Here is a 21,418-nt window from a genome sequence, read left to right as displayed (position 1 = left end):
TGAAAGGGGAGGAAACCAGCTTTGGTTAACTCTGAAATTACTGGGGCAACACTAAAAATAAAAGTCCCCATTCTGCCTATGAGTATATGTTAAATCACAGGAGCACATAAAACTATCTGAATGATGAAGGTAAATGCTAGAAGTACTTGAAAAAAAACTGCTTCTGAGTATTGTTAAAGGATTACAACATTTTGCTGCAATTTTATACTGCATTTTCAATAATTATGTTAGCTTTGCATTTGTATTTAAAAAGTATGTTTTCAGCCATTCTAGAAACCAGAAGGAGCTGGAGAAATCAGATGAAGTTCAGAAAAGAGCAAGTAAGATGGGAGCTGGCGACAGAGTCATGAGGAGAGATTTACAGCTGGACATTTAAAAGTACTCAGAGAAGTTAGGCAACCAATTCTCCTTTCAATGAATGCGCAACCACAAATGCCTCAGACAGTCTTGGGAATCCCACTACTGTGCTCAAACCTACGTCAAGACTGCAACTTCTTATAGCCAAGAACTGGCATCAATATCAGTTTAAGGTATTCCTGTCCTGGCTCCATCCTTCACCTCCATTTTTGCCTGACACTGAACCATAATTGTGCTGTCCCAAGTGCTTAGGGGAACCAGATCTGTGAACCAGATTTGAAAAACAGCCGCCCGCCGCCACAGACCTGCAACACAGCACGGGTAGAAGGGATTAAGAACAGGAGTCTGGATCTCTTTCCTGATCTCATCTGCAGTGCAAGCCCATGAGCAAAAGGATTTTTTTTTTATGCCAGCCGCAGTGTTAGCATAATGAGTAAAGTCCTAGTGCAGCCTTGTGAGTTAAATGTTGCTTGCGGAATGACAACTGAAGAACACCCTGTGCCCAGGGCCATCCAACCAACTTTATAACCAAGCAGAGGCATGTCTCGCTTCTGTGTGATCTATGCCTGCTCACTCTGGATAGCGTGCAGCGAGGAACCAGGGCAAGGGACCGTCCTGCTCAGCTCACAAGCTTTGATCGGGTCAGATTTTCCTCCCTGCACCCGCCTCTTCCAAAGCCTTTGCCACATGGAGTATGCCAAGTGCCATCACCTGGGTCTCACCCCTCTTTCTCTGGCTGCTGCAGGAAGGCACCACTGCCTGCCCTGGCTGGTGAACGCTCGCAGCCCTGTACACACATCCCTCGAGCCCACACCTTGCATCAGCGAGTGCCTTATCACTCTCCAAGAGGTGTTTTGTGCCCCACTGATGCAAAATGCCTCAATAGCTGAAAAGTTCTGTTCTGTGCCATACATGCACCATGCTGCGCGGGGACGCAAATCCAAGTACTCATACAGGAGGAACAGCTAAGCAACGTCACAGAGAGCTAGACAACTGTAAGGCTGCATAAATTCAAACCATCAAACTTCTACTGAGTTAGGAGGACTCTGGTACTTGGCTGTCCGCTGCAGCGTGGATGGGCTCGGATGGGGAGTACAGGTCACTATGAAGGGCAGTCTGAACAGCCAGGATGCCCAGAATCTTGTGCAGAAAGATACAACTGGAGTTAATAAATTAAAATGAAAAGTTGCACTGAGATCTATCAGACTTTGGACCAGACACAGCAACCCCTGACGCAACCACACCACCTGATAAAACTCTCAGATAAGAAGCATTACGGGACACTTTGGAAATAGCCTACAGGGAAGCATGAAGTCTCTATACAGCCATGATTTTAAGCGCTATTTTACAATGAATGAAACGGGGAAAAAAAGGAACTTGAGAATTCTTTTAGCTGGATGTAGAGACACACTTCGAAACATCAGAGCAATGCGCAGGTCAGGCCAACAGCCCCAAATCCTTTCCCAGTCTCCCTGGCCAAAAGCAGATGTCTATGGAAGAGGTAAACAACACAGCAAGCACGTAGGGAGAATCTCCTCAAATGCCTACCTGCTCAGGCATAGCTTCCTGAGCCAGAAGTAGGGTCTTTGCATGGAAGAGAGCTGAATGATAATTTTTTTGTTTTTACATATCACCTTTAAACAATTAAAAAACCCTTTCTAAAAAGAAATCAGATTTTAAATTAGGTGATTAATGGCAAAATCATGGCTGCTTTAAAAGACATTGCTCTACTCTGCTAATCTTTATTTAATATTCAGATTTTTCTGTGTTTCTGTAACTTAGTCAGAAGTCAATATTTAGAAATAACTGCTGGAAAATATTTTCAATAACCTTATTATTAAAACAGCTCGTGTGCAGAAACTTCATTAAGGTTTTTCTGAATATTAAAACAAATATGTCATAAAAGCAATCAATCAAGGTGCCACAACCCCACATAGTTATATTTTTAGTATAATGAAAATAAATGCGTGCACAATACCTTTTGGAAAACAGAGTTAGAGCTTTTAGAGGTTCTGCTGCAGTTTATGGTGTCTTTGTTGACTTGCTGACCTTGTGACTAGAGACTAACTTTAACATGTTACCACGTTTATGACTGTTCGTTGTCCTCCTCTGCCATAAGCCTGAGTGTGAAGGTGTTTCTATATCCTCCTTCGAGATTTTAACCTCTTCTCTGCTCCAGACAAGAGTACGAAGCAGAATGCGTATGGGCACTGTGCACTGCATTTAAACATATCTCCCCCACGAAACAATGTAGACATTCAGTTGCTATGGGCAAGACACATACGGGATGGGTCCGCGGCTGATGACTGCCTTCCTTCCCCAACAGAGAAGTCCTAGCTAACATCCGCAGCACAGTGGGCTGTTCTTCGTCTTAGAAGAAAGCAGTTGAAGAAGAGTGACCCTGAACATTGCTATACTAAATGCACTCCTCTTCGGGAGGAGTACTGGCTAAAGTACTGAAACAAAATGACATTTACATTGTACGCAACAATATTATAAAAGCTATTAAGGTACATTATTTTACACATCCTCATAATCTCTCCATACTGCTTTACTTAATTTGTGATAAAATTGTTGAGAAAGGGTACTTAATGTAGGACAGTCAGTAAAAGTAATTTATCATCTTCCCGCTTCGGTGCTCACGTTATCAGCGAACTCATTTTCTGCATTCATCATGCAATCAGCCTATTATTTGCATATTAATCAGGCAGTGGACCATGAAAGAGCCGCATCCCAGCCAAATGCTGCACTATCTCAGGAGGAACACTCAGTAATTATCATACATCAGTGTTATGATGTGGTAATTGATTATAACATCTTTCTGTTGCCCCTGGGGAGTCCCACTGCTAACCCAGCTTCAGGCATTCTGTGCAGATTTTTCTCTGAAAATTACAGAAACCGTTGCTGTCCTTTTATTAGATTTTTTTTTTTTTTTTTACCTTTACAACAGACAGCTCTCTGAGCATTTCCAAGTTACTTTTGCCTTCCCTCCTCCCCCCCCCCCAATGAAACCTTCATTAGAAAAAACCCACCTGCCTCAGATCAGCAAAAGTGAAAAAACCCAAACCAATCCACCAAACCAAAACAGTGGGGCTCCTTCTTGTTCGTCCTCTCTCTTTCAAGGTCTGGTGGCTTTTTAGGTGCTGGTATTGCTTACATAATACCCTTCCCCATCAAACACAACAAAATGTTGCAACTTCAATAGACAGTAATTGCAAAGTTCGCATAAAGGCAGTTAAGCTGCTTTATTTAGGTGCCAAATGAGAGGCTAATTTTGGTCCTCTCGTAAAGGACAAATGAAACATCTGCCAGTTCAAACTTGCGCTATTTTTAGGACCCAAGTTCCAGAGGGGCAAAAGAGAGAAACAAACATAAAACACAACCGTAGCTGCGCTGCCGCGCATCTCACACCTCCTCCCTGTGCGCAGAGCCGGCAGAGAGGAGCCGGAGGGGGCAGCTCCCGACTCCGCGCCCATCCCAGCCTCCCCTCGGCAAGCAAAAAGGAAAGGGGGATGGCTCAGGAGAAGATGCCGGAGGGGACCATCTCGGGCCTTGTGATAGAGAAGGATGTTTTGGCCAGGCTCTGCGGCGGGGCTGGGCTACCTGTGAGGAGAGCTGGTGGGAACACCTCGCAAGGACAACGTGACTCTCCAAAGCAGCTTATTGTCCTGGGACAGTCTCATCAGAGGGACCCTGAGCACTGGCAGCAACATGGGGGTATTTTGGCAAGATCAGGGTTTGCCAATAAATAGTATCAAACAGCACCCAAATTATTCTGGGGAACATTGCACTTTTCAACCCCGCTATAGGGCATTATAGATACAGCCAAAGAAACAAGTATCTTTGAAGTTGCTATCAGCAGTATCTTTGACAAGAATAAATATGGGACATGTACTATCAGGCCTATTTTACATCTCTTGTTGTCATTATATGTTCTCCTTTCATTAGGCTTTTTAATTGGATATTTTTCTATTTTCACTTTTATTTAAATTTGACCTCAAATCCACTTTGCTTTGTTTTCAGTGCAAGTTGTGTTTCTGATCAGATTTAAAATAATCACTGGATTCTTTCATTTGCTGTTTCTCTGGATGGCTGCTGGCAAATTTAAAAACCTCCAATACCCATCAAATTAGGTGAGACAAATTCATCAGTTTTTCCTGCACCCTAATGCAAAGGACAGGCTAGAAGGTAACTTAGAAGATATTAATTTGCTGGTAATTTTCTGTTTTTTCTTCTTGGGAATGATTTGCTATCAAGTAATGTATAACTCTATTATAATCAGAACAGGATTTAGTTGTTAGAGTCTAACAGGCTGTTTATTCCCCTGTTTCAGAGCTACTCGGAGGAGAAGACAGCTGCCTCGTAGCTCCATCCCCATTATAAGATGGGAATAACAACCCACGCGTTCGGTGCGAGCACACCTTTTTTCCAGTATTTTGGGAGGAAAATAGCCCATTATCTGTTCTTTGAATTGAAAGCAAGGTAATTTTCCTCCAGCGGAGGAGCACTTTGTAATTTGCTGAGCAGCGGTTGGGCTGTTGCCCGGGGACGGCTGAGGGCGCGATGGCTATCTCCATCCCACTGGTGGCAGCCACGTGGCCACGGGGGCTGGACCTGCAGCCCCCTCCTTTTCCCACAAGCAACCAGAAGACCAACGTGAGCTTCTGCCAGCTGCCAGAGCCTCCTATTACCAACAGAAAAATATCTGCTCCCTTCGGAGAAGAGCCTTCCTGACCTCTTCTGCAGCTGCCAGCCCATGGGGGACAGATCCCGGCCATCACCCTGGCTCCTGACCCCCCCCGGAGCTGCCTGGCCTTCCCGCGCCGCAGCACGACTGCGACGGCCTCGCTCGCGTTTCAGTGCTGCTCCAGTTATTTTTATATTGGGCTTTCTAACATATCAGCTCATCATTTTCCACCCAGCTCCTCTGTGGTTAGCAGCTGGCAGGAGAAGCCCCCCGTGCCTGGAAGCAGGGAGGGGAGGTAACACGGGCCCCCTCCCCAAAGGAGGCTGCTCATCTCCAAATGCACAAGCGGAGGGAAAAGAAAATGCTGGTAATTAATGAAATGAAGTAATAAGTAATGAAATGGTGAACAGTGGAATTTACAGAGCTCTAATATTCAACGGGCATGGTTCCTTTTAAACAAGGCCTGAAGAGAGTGCAAGGAAGTTACGTGCTCAGATTGATGCTGAAGTTACAGTGGAAGCGCGTATTCACAAAATACATCCAGTTTTTAGCAACTATGATGCTAACTGGTACTCCTATAAACTACCTGAGAAGCGTAGCAGCACTAATCGTCAGGAAAGTTTCTTTCTTCATACAGCTTAAAAAATACATTCATTAATTAATTCTAATTTTTAAAAATGAAGACTTTGAGAATGAGGCATTAGTGTGCCTGGCTAAATGCTACCATAGAGCTGCACACGAGCTCCTTGCTTGGACATCTTTTCCCGCACACCAAAGGGGAGTGAGCGTAAAGGACCCACATTCCCAAATTAACCACAGAAATAAAACATAGCTGCAACTTGACTGGGTAACTTCTCCAAAATGAACGCTACGAACCCATAACCGCACTTCAGGGTGAATTAAATTTGTCTTCAGAATCCAGCATGAGTCTCCTCTTTGCTGTATTAATATGAAAAGTGTGTTGGTGCTTTGTCATTGTAATTCAGCCGCAAGGAGTATCTGCCTAGTAAACAGCGTTCACTCTATGATTATATATTTTACTTTAGCACTTTTATAACAGTAAATCTATGACCACAATGAGGATGGAGTCATCTTTGGGAGTTTTAATCACTGGATGGTTCAATGGACAGAAAAGAATACAACTAGGACTGGAATTTCTCTACAAATACCGACTACTGCAAAACATCACTGATGGACAAAGGACTACGGCCACGCAAGACAGCCTGGGGAGGACAGACCTAGGCAAGAGGCAGAAATGACCAGATGATGGCTAGCAATGATAGCCAATGTTATACTAAGAATGAACTTGAAATACTGACTTCACGCTGCATTCCCAGGTCCCAGTAAGGTGCCTTGACAGCGATTCTCCCAGCTTTATTGATACCAGAAAGGCTGCCAGGAAGGTTTTCATGGTCCAAATGTCAGGGAAATGGCACAGAGTATGATCACACACATTACAGACAGACTACAACAGCTGCCCTTATGAGGAGCCAACTGATATCCTATGGTTTGAAATCAAGACAGCCACGGCCAACTGCTTCAGAGCCGCAATCTCAAGCCACACAGAAAGAATGTGGAAACTTCACCAATACACGCCAGTGTGCTTCAGGGCTAGCATGAAGATAACTGTTTGTCTGACTTAGTTGTTCAGTTCCAAACTTTAAAAATGCATTTGCACCTAGCACAAAAGGAGACAACCTTCTCATCCAAATGCAAAGACTCAAAAATTGGTCATTAAACATAAACCATCTATGCAAGGAATTCTTGCAGTCCAACTACTCAGCTATTAAAAGCTATGTGATCTCCCTTCTCTTCCATTTTATAGGTTACATTAACCACAAACTTTTCATGTCATACAATTTTATTAACCTGGAATGCCAGCAAATGACTGCAAAATAATCTCTCTTCTTTTTGATTCAACAACAGAAAACAGCTCAAATTTGGGACGATATGTCAGCATCACTAGACTGATCACCTGTGTGATCTCAAGGGACTATGGATTCAGCTCTCCATGTGCTAATCCCAATCATGCTCTGGAGCACTGTCTCGGACAGCTCTGCCGGTCCGTAACAAAACAGTACAATGAAAGAAATAATCACAAACCATGGAGAAATAGGGGGGTAAGAGTTTCTTCATTACCACCATGTGGCTAGTGAGCTCTTCCCGTAAGCGCATCAGGATGGTAATCCTGAATATGAATTGCAAGCCTGAAATATACTCTCTCCCCACTTTGTTTCTCCCAGAGTAGTCAATGTGACAGCATCCTTCTGTTATTAGGTAAACGGGAAGATCTACCCAGTACACAGTTAACTACCTGCCTGCCCGCTCAGCAGCTTCTATACTGAAAAATATTACAGGAATAAGTATTACATAAATAAAAATATAATGGATACCTGGGTTCGTCATCATCCCACAATATGTCTGTTAATATCATAACTACAGCAAAACATAGATTGCATTCTGATTTTTTTTCAGATTTTCTTTCCCAAGGGATGATAAGAAGTAATCTCCCTGTTGTTACAAATGTTTTATTTTGAAAATAAAGCTTTTATGCATATTTTAGTTGATCTAAATACAGTAGATCTTGGGTTTTTAAATCACCAGATAATATGCAATTATCTCAAGCTAGATTCTGATTTTGAAACAAGCTCTAATTAGCTCCCCATTTTATGCTGCTATAATCCTTTCTTCAACTCCCATGAGTGTTACTATTGCTAAGCAGCATGAGGTTAGGAATGATGGATGATACCCAGAAAGGAAGACAAACAAAAGGGAAATTCAAAATCCCTTGAGATCACCCGCAGCTGTATCGGCAAATGAAGATTTCCACATTAGGTCATAAGACGACCCTTACAGAAACACATACCAAAAAGGCACGTCTTTTTCCCACTGAGTATTTGCAAGTCTTTAATGTAGTATATAGAGAGCGTATGTCCTTCACAGAGGATAAACACAAAAGTGAACAAAAATTCAGCTTTCCTGGGAGTAGCTATGAAATCAACAGCACCACAAAAGAAACTTTGTCTTAATGTCGTAGAGATGCTCAGTAAAGACATAAGACCCCAAAATAAAACAAACTAGTAAGAGCTATATACAGTACAAGTATTTAGAAAAATATCCAAGCACATAAACCTTCTTCTGGCACATGGCTACTGTCCAAACCCAACCCAGCTCTGATCATCAGTAATGCAACTAAATAAAGGCCAAATTCATCATGAAAAAATGCTGATGCAGTTGGGTGACACTAATTCAACTTTTTTTTCCATGTGATTTGGTCCGTGCTTTTGACACATAAATCATTAAAAAGCCAGATTTACCCAAGGGCATTAGAGCATTTAGGTGGAAAGAAATACACAGAAAAAATGTTAGAAAAGGCACAGTGATACTATTTTTGACCACCTAGGGTACAGACACCATTTTTGTGTAAAACATGTTCACTGAAAGTTGCACAAAATCACCAAAGCCTTGATGAAAGGTCACAGGCAGAAAATACAGATATATATCTGGTTGTAATTTTGGTATAGACTGTGGTTTTTTTGAAAATTCATAAATACAGCTTTCAAAGAAGAAAAACAAGCCTGGCTTCTCTTTGCTATCTCTCTCTCTCTCTCAATATATATATAAAATGCTTATCCATTCATTCCCACATATAAAAGACTGATGGGTCCATCTGTCCACGTGTGACAATGGAAAATTACTGGACAAAAGAACAGATTTTCATGAATGAGGTGTTAATCAAAACCTTATGATCTAGAAGTGTAACTAACTGGGTCAGAAATCCAGAAAATCTTGCTAGTTCGATAGAATAGTGCCAAATGGTAATGAAAATACTCACAGCTAATAAAAGTTTGAGACGTTACTATGCATGTTGACACTCTGTACACTGAAGACCTTCTTGGCAAAGCACTCAGGAGCCACTGAATGTATTAGTTTAATTTCACTTCTTTCCCTTCATGCATTCAACAAGTTCCAAGCCAATTATATTACATGGAAAAGGCTCCAGACCTTTTCTCATTTCAAAATTGTTCTGATTAATTTCTGTTTTAAAATTACAAGTATGCAACCTTTTCTGCCTTGATTTTCCTGGGAAATGTCTCAGAAGACCAGAAAATTGGAGCTGTCTTTTTTTTCCCTGCCCTGGAGTGGAGGATCTTTCACAAATGCATAATTATTATTACCTTTTCCAAACTGTTTGCTGCGCTTTTAATTACAGAACAGCTGCTAATAAAAGAAAATTACCAAACTGCCCTTCCTCATTCAAATAACTTGGTTTCGCTCTTTTGTTCTGCTTGGTGTCACAACCTTCCTTATTCCTTTATACAGAGAAAGGCACCAAGAAAAGAATGTCTTGTACAATAATTTTATTTTTAATCATTGGAAGGGAGGAAGAAAAGGGCACGAGCCCCTTCTCTCATTTGTAAGTCTGCTTTAAGGAAAGAAGGAGGGCGATCATCAATAATATGATTTTAATAGCTGATAGGAACGTGTCGCCTCACAAAATATTAGCTCAGGGGCAGGAACTGACAAACGAGATCGGGAGTGTGGGAGGGGAGCAAAATATCACGGCAGCAAAACTGAACTTCCTGAAGGAAATCACTTTCAGCTACCAGCGATCCTCATGGGAATCCATAAGGTGGTCGGATTTTAATACTATGGGCTTGTCTTTCAACCTTTTATAATTACAGTTAGTCATAAATATGATGATTAGCAATAACAATGCAGCCTTTTCCCAGCTCCTCTGATTTCAAATTCCTCTTAAAATGGCTACAATTAATTACTCATCTTTTCCATGCTGTCTTAGGCGTTTATAACTGTAACAGTTACTCTTGCATAGTACTGATGCTACAAAAAAGTAGTCAATGGCACACGTTTAATGAACAGCAGCGTATAAAACGTTGCAGGAAATTTCCATGTTCGCTAAATGCTTGGCTATAAGTAACAATAGCCCTATGATTGCAAATCATTTTTTCCCATTTTGGTTTTGTTTTCAAGGCTTGTTTTTACCAGGGGCTTTTTTTTTTTTTTTTTGCTGTTATCTATTTATTTTCAACTGTTCTTAAGAAAAACGTGGACTGAATATCATCACGGATTCTCTTCTAGTAAAATCTTTTAGAATGCAAAATAGTTTCCCAGTATGCAGAGTAGTATTTCCCAGAATGCAAAGTAGTTCCCAGAGAGAAAATGCTGTTTGGTTGGGATATTCAGAATAAACCCAGCAAGCTCCAGAAAAAAAAAAAAGAGTGTTTCAGAATGGCAGAAAGGTGGAAGAAGAGCACAACTCATCCTTCTCTGTATCCTGAAATGCAATAATTCTCCAATACTGGGCACCGGCTGTAAGCACAGAGCAGGGCACAAGTATTTTTCTAGAGTACGAAACAGCCCGAGCGGTTTACATCAGTTAAGCATATCATTGGTAAAAAGTCTGTGTGGGTAGAGTTTGGTATCTAACAGCAGGAACACAGCTGTTCTGTTCCAGCCTCCTTCCTATACTGTGGCCATCTTATAAAACCTTTAGCAATTCACTTCTCCTTGACACTCATCTTTGCTGCATCTGCTTTTTTGCAAACAGAAAGGGGAGGGAGAAAAAAAGGTCGGCGTGGAATATTTAACGAAGCTTGAAAAAGACAGGCATAACGTGGTCTTTTCCCCACCTTCAAATTAACAAAGCAGATTTTGTGCAAATGAAAGTGGAAAAAAAATATGCCAGCGAGTAAGGCAGCTGGAGTATGTAGATCACATTACAAACGAAAGGCTTGTTTTACAGCCATTGTCACATGTCAAGTTGATAAGCTGAACTATGGTAAAAAAAACCCTACAGAGCCAATGATCTCTAAGATCAGACAGAGTCTCTTTACCTAATATATGCAGCTAAATATGTGTACTCCCTACATCTGCCATAGCAACAAGGAGAGAACGAGGAATTAACTGTGTTAATAAAAAAATTGAAGGGTCTCCTGTATGATACAACAAAATGCGAGAAACCTCTCGGCATCAAAGCAAAAGAAACGTAACAAAGGCACAGAGAATTATTTCAGAGCAAATCATTGAAACCAGCTGATTACCTGAGCTTGCACATCCCTGCTGTAGGGAATCCTGTAATGATGTCACAGAGTGAAGGACTAGATAAGAGAGGAGAGGAAAATCAGGGAACAATAAAAGGAGATGCCAAACCACAAACTAAACAGTAAGCAGGCTCAACAAATAGCAAACCGCTTATCTCGGCAAGGGCACGCTGCTCATTTAAGTCAGTGGCATTATAAGGGTACAACCAAGGCCAAAGTCTAGTCTGGCCTTTCTCTATCAATAGGAATTAGGGTAAGAGAGAGCCACAATAAAAGCGTAATTGCAACACAGCATTCCCCCTTTAAAGCTTAGTTCTTCTAGCTCACCTCCTGAGAAAGCAATCGATATTCTCCTAGGAACAATAAAAATCCCCTATGCAACCCTAGAAAACAGCGCAGAAGATTTTCCAGCTTTTTGGCCAAAATTCTTTGAATTACATTTCATATTCATGCCTAGATAATATCATCCTAATTAGGGACTTGATAACTGCTGCTTATCAATTACGCATAAACGAGTGCTTCGTTCGTAAACATTCCCAGCGCGTCCCCCCTAGGGACTGGCCGGGCTGTGAGGGGGGACGCTGCCACTTCCAGTAATGCCTGGACTAGCACCGGGCACGTGTCTCGCTTACTGCAAATTTAAAAAAAAAAAAAAAAGGAAAAAAAAAAAAGATTTCCTCCTCCTCAACTCAAACAACATAGTGGAATTTTAATTACCTTGTCCTTGTTGCTGCCCTTGTGCAGGCAGGACACACTGTCCCAGCTCACCATTCAACCAGAGCTGCATACGAATAAATGGTTCTCGGCCTTTTTGGGTCAATTTACTCCATGGCTTTGGCCTGGAGAGCATGTCACTGACACTTCCTTGGGACAGCCCCAATACCTGAAGTGAAGCAACCAAGAACGGCACGTTAACACATTTGATGTGGAAGGGGGGTAATTTAAGTCACTTTGGTTTCCTTTTCTGCTGTTATCGCTCAAATCATTTTTATATGGACAATTAGTAAAACTGCAAAATGACATCTGTAGGTAATTGATGGAAATGCTTTTCTCCTGCCATGGTTTCCTTCTGGAGCGTGGGTTTTTTCCTGCAGGAACGGAGCAGCAGCACAAACGGCAAGAGGATGGCACGCGATTTGCATGCTTTTCATATTTTGTGTCAAATAGTTTCATCAGTTCTAACAGGAAAAACACAGAGTCCAGGCACACACAGGCAGATAAAACAGGAAATGATTGGCATGTATTTTGTTCTCAAACAAAAATAATTGGGACTTTTGAGACTAGGCCTATATTTGGTTGATTTTTTTTTTGGTATGAATTATAACGATGTGTGTTTTCACCTGTAGCAGCGGCTGCTCCACATAAGTAAATATTTAAGAATACAGCCGACGGCAGCAAAGGGGGAATTTCAGACAGGCAGAACGCAATTACTTGCCTGGAATTCAGCACAGGTACAGGGGTTAAAAATCATACTTAATGAAAGCTGCCACAGGATCTTTAATGACCCCAAGAGGTCAGGCTTTTCATTTTACATCTTAGTGAAAAGGTAATAGCGCGATGCCAGCTCCTATTATACTATTATATTGATTCAGTTCTTTATAGGAAGAAGAAACACCAGATGTCCACCACTTCTTATGGCCTGGGAAGTGTCTTCTGGTGGTTGGGGACCCCTCCAACTCCCACGTGTTCAATGCTTAGGGCCCACAACATGAGAACTTCAGAAAGTCTTATCGTGCATCGCATATCTGTAATCAAACATTGCTTAAAAATGTCTGAAAGCACACTAAGATACCAAGCACCAGGTATAAGAAATGACTGTGAATTCTTGACTTAAGACTAAGGAGAGGTAGGGGATTTTCCGTGTCTTTGTTTAAATACCCTCGTGCACATTTCCAAATATTAAAAAAAGGAAGAATGCTCTTGTGTCCGTAATCTTCACTTAAACAAATTTAAGACTCTCCACTCATGACAATGGTATTACTCAAATATTCCATGAATTCATTACATTAAGCATGAAATATTGAGTCTCAATAACGTTTGCTTCAGCTTTCAATGTTTCTAAACTCGGGGGCCCCATTTCTAATTACAAGTGCCTGAAGCCAATCTTTGTATAAAAACCTATGCAATTCACAAAATACAGGAAAACTAATACTTTCCTTTGTGAGCTTATTTTTAAAATACTTAACATAAGAAGCAAAAACATTTTTCCATAAGACATACGTGGCATATCCCCCTCCGTTAAACTGAACTCCGTACCAACGTAAGGAGCACAACGCACATTCACAATACTGGTGTAACAAGAGATAACCAGTTCTTTACCTTTTCCCCAAAGATCCTTTGGCAGATGCCATTCTTTGCTAGCTTTTCTTTGACCTGCCGCGTTAGCTCTATCGTATCCACTTCCTGGTACATATAAATCTCATACTGCTCGGGTGTCAGTGGAGGAACTGAAGGTTTGGATGGCTTTGACAAAGACACGATAGGGGATGAAGGGAGGGGGCTATTTTGTGGTGTCTCACTGCGACTCGCCCCAGTCATGCTCAATTCAGAACTCTGGGAGTACGGAGATTCAGCGTTTGGCCACTCTTTCCAATACTCCGAAGAAGATGGTCCTTGGAGCTGGCTACGATCTGGCCTAGTCTGATTGCTGACCTTTTCTTTTCCACCACTGGCTTCCTCAACTTTTATATCTTCGGGAAGAGCTGTATTTCTTCTCTCATGCTGCACAGTATTCCACCAATGGTCCTTCCAAACACCACCACGTCCCAACTCATTTTTAACATGCCTCAACATACCCTGGGCAGAATCACTTATTCCATGAAGCTCTAAAACAGGTGCCTCCTGAGGCTCCTTTTTGAGCCCAGAGAGGTTCTGCAATGCAGAGATACTGGAATCAGTGACAGATGAATGTTTCTTCAGGGATATGGCCAAAGGAGAATAGCTGGAAACCGAAGACATTGCAGGTGTAGATACTAGTTTGGGGGACAGGATAGAAATGTCAGCTTGAGATAAAGGTGGTGTTTTTAAGGCAGGTTCAAGGGCAGCCTGCTGTGCCTCCATTTCGCGTCGGGCTTGTTGCAGAATGGATCGAATAGCATCATCAGAATTGCCACTGCTAGATGCAGAAGGCGGCTGAGCCGGCTCAGCTATGAAAAACAACCAAAAGACTAAATGCAACAGAGGAATATGCTTTATATTCAACACGTGCTACTGTAAATATTTCCCTGTCAGAAAAAGGGCTGCAATACATTTCTGGATGGGAGGGAGGAGTTTTCACTAAGCAAAGATTTGCACTTTTCAAAATAAGGTAAGATTTCCAAAGTTCTTCACTAGAAAATTTTTATAGTTGCCAAAGTGCTGGACATTTGCACACACAGACTCAACTGCAGAAGTCTAGTACTACTTGCATGTTTTCCACCATGGTAAAAATTTTCAAATAAATGCCTTTGAAAATCAAGCCTTCTCCTCTTCCTCCCCCACCCCAAGTGCTCAATAACATTTTATAGTTCTATTTACAAAGTTATTTAACCTTTCACTTCTCTCTATCTCCACAAATGAATCGAACACACACTCAAAACTGCACACAGCTGCATTCACCTGGACGGACTATTAATACCCTCTTACAATATAAATAAAGTGAGTCCTTTTAACTCCAAAAATGTAACACACAAATGACAACAAAGCAAGAACTTTAGTAAGAGACTCCATTATTTCATTTGACAAGTTAAATATGCTCCTGCTTCCTGTTTTCTTGTTCCACGGTCCCAGCCACTGAAATAAACAGCTCTACAAAAATCAGGCTGATGCCTGGCCATCACTCTCTGCCTTATCCGAAGCCCTAGAATAGAGCCACAGGCGCCTTTGGGAGAGATAACACCTAAATGCAGTATTTCAGTGGTGAACCAGGACTCATGTGGCTATGCTGCAGCGGTTAGGGATGAGCAGCGATTGGAACATGGGTGTAGAACTATCTCTGCAGAACCAGGAGGTTTTTGCAATGGCATCTGTTTCCATTTGAGTTAGTGTCCACTGAAGTCCCCAGTGCTTGAAAACCAATTCCTCTGAAAGCTACTCCACAAAGAATGGGGAAAGTGAAGCACTAGATAGTAACAGGGAACCCATACCCTGCAAGAGGTGGCCTCAAAGTGAAATAAGATTTGAAACATGCTGCATATTATTCTAGTAATATTATGCCTCATCTGAATACATTTCCGAATTTGCCTCCCTACATTCCTTCCTGTCACACACTATAAAACACATGAAAAGCTAAGAAATGGGAAAAAAGACAGTGGGACCACCTCTTCTGTTTTATCTACTGGTTTCATAGGCAGTTTTGAGGCTGAATTAATATTTGAAAGGAAGTCTGAGATTCTCAGCTGAAACATGCTACTGAAGAATGTGCTTGAAGTTTCCTGCACACAGCTCACATTTTTCTCTATATAATAATTACTTATATAAAGTCATATTATTCAAATCATATATTAACTAGTCTTTTATATTTTGCCATGAGATTAGCTTAGTTTTCATTTAAAGACAACTATCCAGAACTGTAAATCAGTCTTTACTTTAACAAACGAAACAGAAGTAATGCACAGTACTGTCTACTTCAGCATTAGCCCTTTAGCAGTGCTGGAAAGTTGGGAGGGCTATGGAGTGGACACAAATGTTAACTACATGACAGCATACAATGAGAAATTAAACTTCTCTCAGGCTAAGATGTTAAACTAATGATGTTTTTGGGAAAGGAAATGCTTTTTGGATTTGCCAGTTCATTCACTGAATACATTCTGTAACCAAAAATAAAGTCATGTAAAAGTTAGAACTGAATTTGCCTATATTATAATTTCAGTACATGATGTCCACAGTACGATGGTACTATGTGACTGGTACTTGCGGGCTAGATCGTGACCTTCACCCTGACAAATCCCATTCAGCTCCCTCTCCCATGCAGTTGTGTCCCTGGGGCCTGAGTTAGACAGAAGAGAAGAGAAAGCAGGAGCCATTCCCTTTCCAAGGAGCAAATTGGTAGAGGAAAGGATTTTGTAGATTTGTCCTGCAGAGTGACTGCCTGCAGGTCTGGAGTGGTGTAAAGAAGGCAGAGCTCTACACTCGGGAAAAAAGGCGTTTAGAAATCTCACAGCATCGCTTCCCCAGGAGCGGGGCAGAACAGAGCAGGCAGAGCACTAAGCAGAGACCTTGCCAAGCTGTGACACGTGTAACCTTAACTTGGGCTGCCCTGCAGAAACAACTCCACTTAAAAAAAAAAAAAAAAAAAGAAAGAGGAAAAAAAAAGGTCTTCAAACCTACATTCAAGGTTTTAAGAATATAATTAACTGACCAGAAAGCTCATGGTAATTGTTTTAATTAAATTCTGAAATAAAAGGAGCAAGAGACAAAATGAGACCGTACCTGTTTTCTGTACTTGCAGCTCCCTTTTGGCTTGTTCAAGAATGGATTTGATGGCTTCATCAGAGCCAGTCTCTGTGGTTCGGATTCTTGTGGTTATATTACCTGAAGAGGAAAACAGAACTAATGACACCAGGAAAACTTTTATTTGTTTGCTTGGTTTTTTAACACAAAGACAGACAGCATATATTGATATACCACCAGCGTGACCTGACAGAAGTTTACAAAGGACCTTTACCAACATTTACAACACCAAGAACATACTTAACATAATAAAAGAAAAATATCCTCGCTGTGCAAAAGCCTGCCCGCTAGCTGCACTGGAATGATGAGAACACTGACATCATCAGAGGAAGAACTAGGTGGTCATATATTCCTTTTCCAGGATAACACATACAGGTCTATTTTTTTCCTTTTCTTTGTTTTGGAGGGGGAGAGGAAACAGAAGGGAAAAGAACCAGAGGGGAAAGGAAGAAAGCTAAAAACATAAGATCAGGAATCACCTTAAAATTGCATCAGCTGCTAGGCAAAGTAGGATGAGTATACATTCAGCCCAAAACAGAATTAAAAAGTAACTAGATAAAAATAATTTTTAACTTTCTAGAGGTTAATACATTAAGAGAAACAGTCATTTAAGCGCAGATACCATTTGAAGTACTCTCCAGCTAAGAGCTATTCTTGGTTGTTTGGTTTTGATTTGGTTTTTTTTAACCACTAAGGGGAAGAAAAGGAGGGAAAACTATGACTGTGAATGCTATTGCACTTAACTGCATTTTTCATTATGAGATTATCATTTGTAAGTGAACTAGGTAATTTCTGACTGGAGTCAAAACAACTACAGAATTTCAGGTACCTGTTTTTGTTTTTTCTTCTTCCTCTTGTCTTGCTAAAAGAAAAATTATGCAACTAGTCTATAATGAAGAAAAATGTTCCTACTTCCTGTTCAGTGATAATTTATCGATCTGATGATCACATATCTTGTTTTTTTCATACACCATACTGAAGTAAGCATCACACTAATTTAACAGTGTATTAAAGTGTATTTGTCAACATAAGCCCCAAGAGAAGAAAGAAGTAAATCTAGAGCAGAAGCTGTATGCAACTGATGTTGGATTATACATAATTGTGCAACTTTCTCCCTCCAAAATCACAAAAATAGCAAAGAGAGCATTTCAATAGATCTGATGATTTTATAAAGCCACTTCTATCACTTATCTCTTTTGATCTGTGTATGCAGTGATGTTGGGAGTGGAAAAAGTATCCAAACAGGGTTACGTTAGTACAGCAGCAGCAGAATTAGAAAAAGCAGAGAGTGTTCGTCTAACCCATGGTTTGTTTTATACTTACTGTCTGTTTTTCTATCAGATTCCAGGCCAGAATCAAACTGCACAATTTTAAGGAAACACACAGCTAAAGCACACTCCACTTCCTAGGTATTGACTGCAAAGAAAAACACCTGCCTGTGACGTACCTTCAGACCCATTTCTTCGTTTCGGTACTTCCTGAAATAGTCTGTTCAGGTTCTGGCCTGGATTCTCTGTTGAAAAACAAGTTTGGTAAGAACAAAACAATCAGGGGATGGTTGCTCTGACATCATGGGCTGTGTGACATGAGAAGCTAGCAGCCTGTCTCTGAATGCAAGGGTTCGAGCTGTCCTCGCCCCCTCGAGCCTCTGTCTGAGCACTGGAGGAGCTGGCTACTTTGGAAGAAGCAAGGCTGGCTGATTTGTTAATAAAGATTACAGCTACGTTTGGAAAGGAGATTAGACAGATATAAATAAATGTCTAGAGATACCAAAAATGAAGAGGTTAAAGATGGGCAGATAATCCCCTCAAGTACAATCATCAAAAGGAAGAACAGATTATAAATCTCACAGTGTGCACTTTCAATTAAACAAAATCTAGGAAAATCCTGCCTGTCCTTTCCAATACTCCTTGACTAAACAACTTACTTTTCAGTTTCTCTAAATGTAAATCTCAGTCTTCGCTTCAGATGAATCACAATGGAATGCATGTTATTTCTTAAAATCACCGCCTTAAATATGCAAAGCTGCTTTAAATTAGGATTGTTCTTTTAATTACTCATCTCATGCATCACCTATGATATCTTGTCAAAACACTTTGGAAGAAAAAAAATTACACAAGACAACAAAAGTTTGGTCTCAATAAACAACCCCAAATAAAAATTTTCAAGTCTTTCTGAGGGCTGATACCCTTAGTAGCTACTGACCCTTTTCACTCTGTATTTAGCTCTGACAGGGAGCTATTGGGAAGTGAGGGATGTAAGTGTCCCTGCTGCTTGCCCCTGCTGACAAACACAAGTCAGCGGCTAAAAAAAGCATAAGCAAAGATACTAACCTGCTTGAGTGCTGAAAAGCAGAGTTAGAAAGCTGTACTTTCTGTACCTGCCATCTGATTCGGGTGAAAACAGCAGCAATGCACAAACGGCCCCGTACAGGGAAGCTTCCAATTTTTAACATTTGTAACTAACAGGAAAATAGGGCAAGACCCTTGGCCGGCGAGCGCTTACCTCTCTGTCTACCCTGGATGCTGCGAAGAGCCAAGATGTTCTGCTCGTCCGAGAGGAACTGCTTCATCTTATGAAATGGCTCCTTGCCTCTCACAGTCAGTTTATTCCATGGCTTTGGCCGGGCTAGTATCTCACTCACAGACCCTTGCGACAGTCCCAACACATAATGTCCAAATATCCGCTGTCCAATATTGTGCTTGATCAATTGCTCTTTCACCTGACGTGCAATTTCGGCTGTGTCTATCTCCTCGCCTTCAGAGATGCTCCCAGCACTTTCTGACTGGCTGGGAGACGGGGCCATGCCATTTACATCCGGACTTTGTTGTAATGGACTTTGGGAAGATATGGAGTTTGTGCTGTAAGGACCTGTTGAAAAAATCATGCTTGTGCTTCCTGCTTCCTGCATTGCCTTGGAGTAGAAGGACTGCATTAGCTGTCGCTGGAGGAGAGAGTTTAGTGCAAATTTTCCTGTGGAGGCCAGGGGTAAGCTGGGGCTCGCCAGGGATGAGCTGAAAAAGTCTTGACTTAAACCCGTTGGTGAGAACTGGTGTGTACCATTAGTATTGGAAGCCTGCTCCCCCGCGTTGCGGAGCAACTGAGAAGGAGGGGAGGCCGGCAAGGTTGCAGGACGCTGACTCTCAGGCTGGTCTTTCCCTTTTCTCCTGGCTGACCCTACAAGGAAGGTCAAACATAATGCATTATGGGGGATCAAAGAGGGAAAAACCAAGATAAAAAAATGCAAAGTTTGCCCCACAAAGGGAAAAAGTGCAGATTTACAAGGGCCAATGAAGTGGTGGTGGGATTTTTGTTTTCATTTTGTTTTTGGTTTTCTTTTTTTTTTTCCATAATTGAAATTTTAATAAGCCAAACAAGGCCCCCAAAACAAACAACATGCATTTCATGTTTGCACCTTTCTTGTATGTTGCAGCCTGGAGAATCCCCCTTACAAACATTAAAACTAGAACAATTACATGAAGTGCAGTTATACATTTAAAATAAATGCAGTTACAGACAGCAAGTCTCTTTGTTGTCTCTCATTCAAGACATTACTCATTGGACCTGACTGAACCCAAATGCAGCAAACATTTACATTTTGGAACAAACCAATTTGAATAAAGGAATCACCCTTAGGTGGATACACCAAGATCACTCAGTTAAAGTCATAAAACGCTTCAGAATTCAGTAATCCCAGGGCCAGTGGCAACTTTTAACTTTCTTCCAGCTGCAAAAACCATAAGCATTCAAGTATCTGGAAATTCCATGACTTGCCATTTAAAAAATGTGCACACAAGATGTCAAAAGCCCACATTAGGAAAGCTAAACGGCAAACACACTTCGCTAAAAAGAAAGTATTTTGTTTTTCCAAGCTGACCTGCTTGGTAGTATATCTAAGTGTATCAGACAGGAAGATTATTGTGTTCTACATGCAAACATTTTGCATAACACTGTGTGTGGGGGAAGAGACTTCTGGTGCCACAGATGAATTTGTTCCCACAACAGAAGACAGCCTCAAACGCTACCACTTGGTACATCTTGTAATGCCTCTCTTTCCTAACCTTTAAAGACTCCTTGAGGTCTCCAAGTTTTATTTTATTATCCAGCCTATAAAACTGCAGAAATCAAACATTATTCAGTGTTCCTGTTGCCTCTTAATCTTTCTGCCATGCATTAGCTCAGACATTCATCTCTCACTCAGCCCTCCCTCCCTTTACAAGACAGCAAACAAACCAGAATACCCGAAAATCGTGTCAACCTACCACTCAGGTCACTATTTGTGATACGCAGCGTGGCGTTCTCAGACTGCAAGGAGCGGTTCTTCTCCAGCAGCAGCACCTCCAGCGGTTTAGATGCATCCTAAAGAAAATCAAAGTGGGAGGTTTGTTTCTAAAAGCATTAAGTATCTCACTCAGGCACTAAAAAGGATTTCAGAAGAAAAAAACAAGTGCTCATCTCTGCTATGAATGCAGCTAGGGAATTCACCATGCATAAATTTGCAGGAATCACTCAGTGCTCCTACACGAGCCATAGAAGAGATTCACTGTTTAATTTTCATTGTAAATCATTCATCAATTCTGCATTATTTTGAAATGTGTAACGGAACATTTTCTGAATCCTACTTATTTTAAAATGGTACTGGCAAGCTTCCAATTTAAAAGCTGTAGACTTCTTTTAATCTGATTAAAATAGGAGTTAATATTGTATTATTTCTTCTAGGTCAACTGACCCAAGTTAAGCATTTCCTTGAAATGCTGCATTTCAGCATAAACAGTTTGTTAAAAAATAAAATCAGTCACAGAAACCTGCCATTTACCCTCCACTAAATATCTAACCCTTGATAGTTAAAAAAACATATTGAAAATTAATCCCAGTATATTGA

At 41.1% G+C, this 21,418-nt stretch overlaps 1 protein-coding gene across 11 annotated transcripts in view; it reads right to left on the bottom strand.

Moving 5' to 3' along the window:
• Window positions 1–21,418, bottom strand: part of CUX1 (cut like homeobox 1) — a 287,512-nt gene that overhangs the window by 60,291 nt on the left and 205,803 nt on the right. For 2 of the 11 annotated variants that reach the window (XM_072882481.1, XM_072882484.1), the window contains exons 14-20: window positions 20,799–20,895; window positions 19,042–19,713; window positions 17,984–18,049; window positions 16,516–16,617; window positions 13,426–14,252; window positions 11,824–11,989; window positions 11,107–11,163 (exon numbers count right to left, since the gene is read on the bottom strand). In XM_072882481.1, the coding sequence (XP_072738582.1) occupies window positions 11,107–11,163; window positions 11,824–11,989; window positions 13,426–14,252; window positions 16,516–16,617; window positions 17,984–18,049; window positions 19,042–19,713; window positions 20,799–20,895 (1,987 nt within the window). The remainder of the gene's footprint in view (window positions 1–11,106; window positions 11,164–11,823; window positions 11,990–13,425; window positions 14,253–16,515; window positions 16,618–17,983; window positions 18,050–19,041; window positions 19,714–20,798; window positions 20,896–21,418) is intronic. The other 9 variants (XM_072882487.1, XM_072882488.1, XM_072882483.1 and 6 more) reach the window with 6 other exon arrangements.

The sequence above is a fragment of the Ciconia boyciana genome, chromosome 17 (genome assembly GCF_034638445.1).
Source record: "Ciconia boyciana chromosome 17, ASM3463844v1, whole genome shotgun sequence".
NCBI classification, from domain to species: Eukaryota; Metazoa; Chordata; class Aves; order Ciconiiformes; family Ciconiidae; genus Ciconia; species Ciconia boyciana.
The sequence above is the reverse complement of the archived record's forward strand: the minus strand, read 5'-3'. Positions and strand labels throughout refer to the sequence as shown.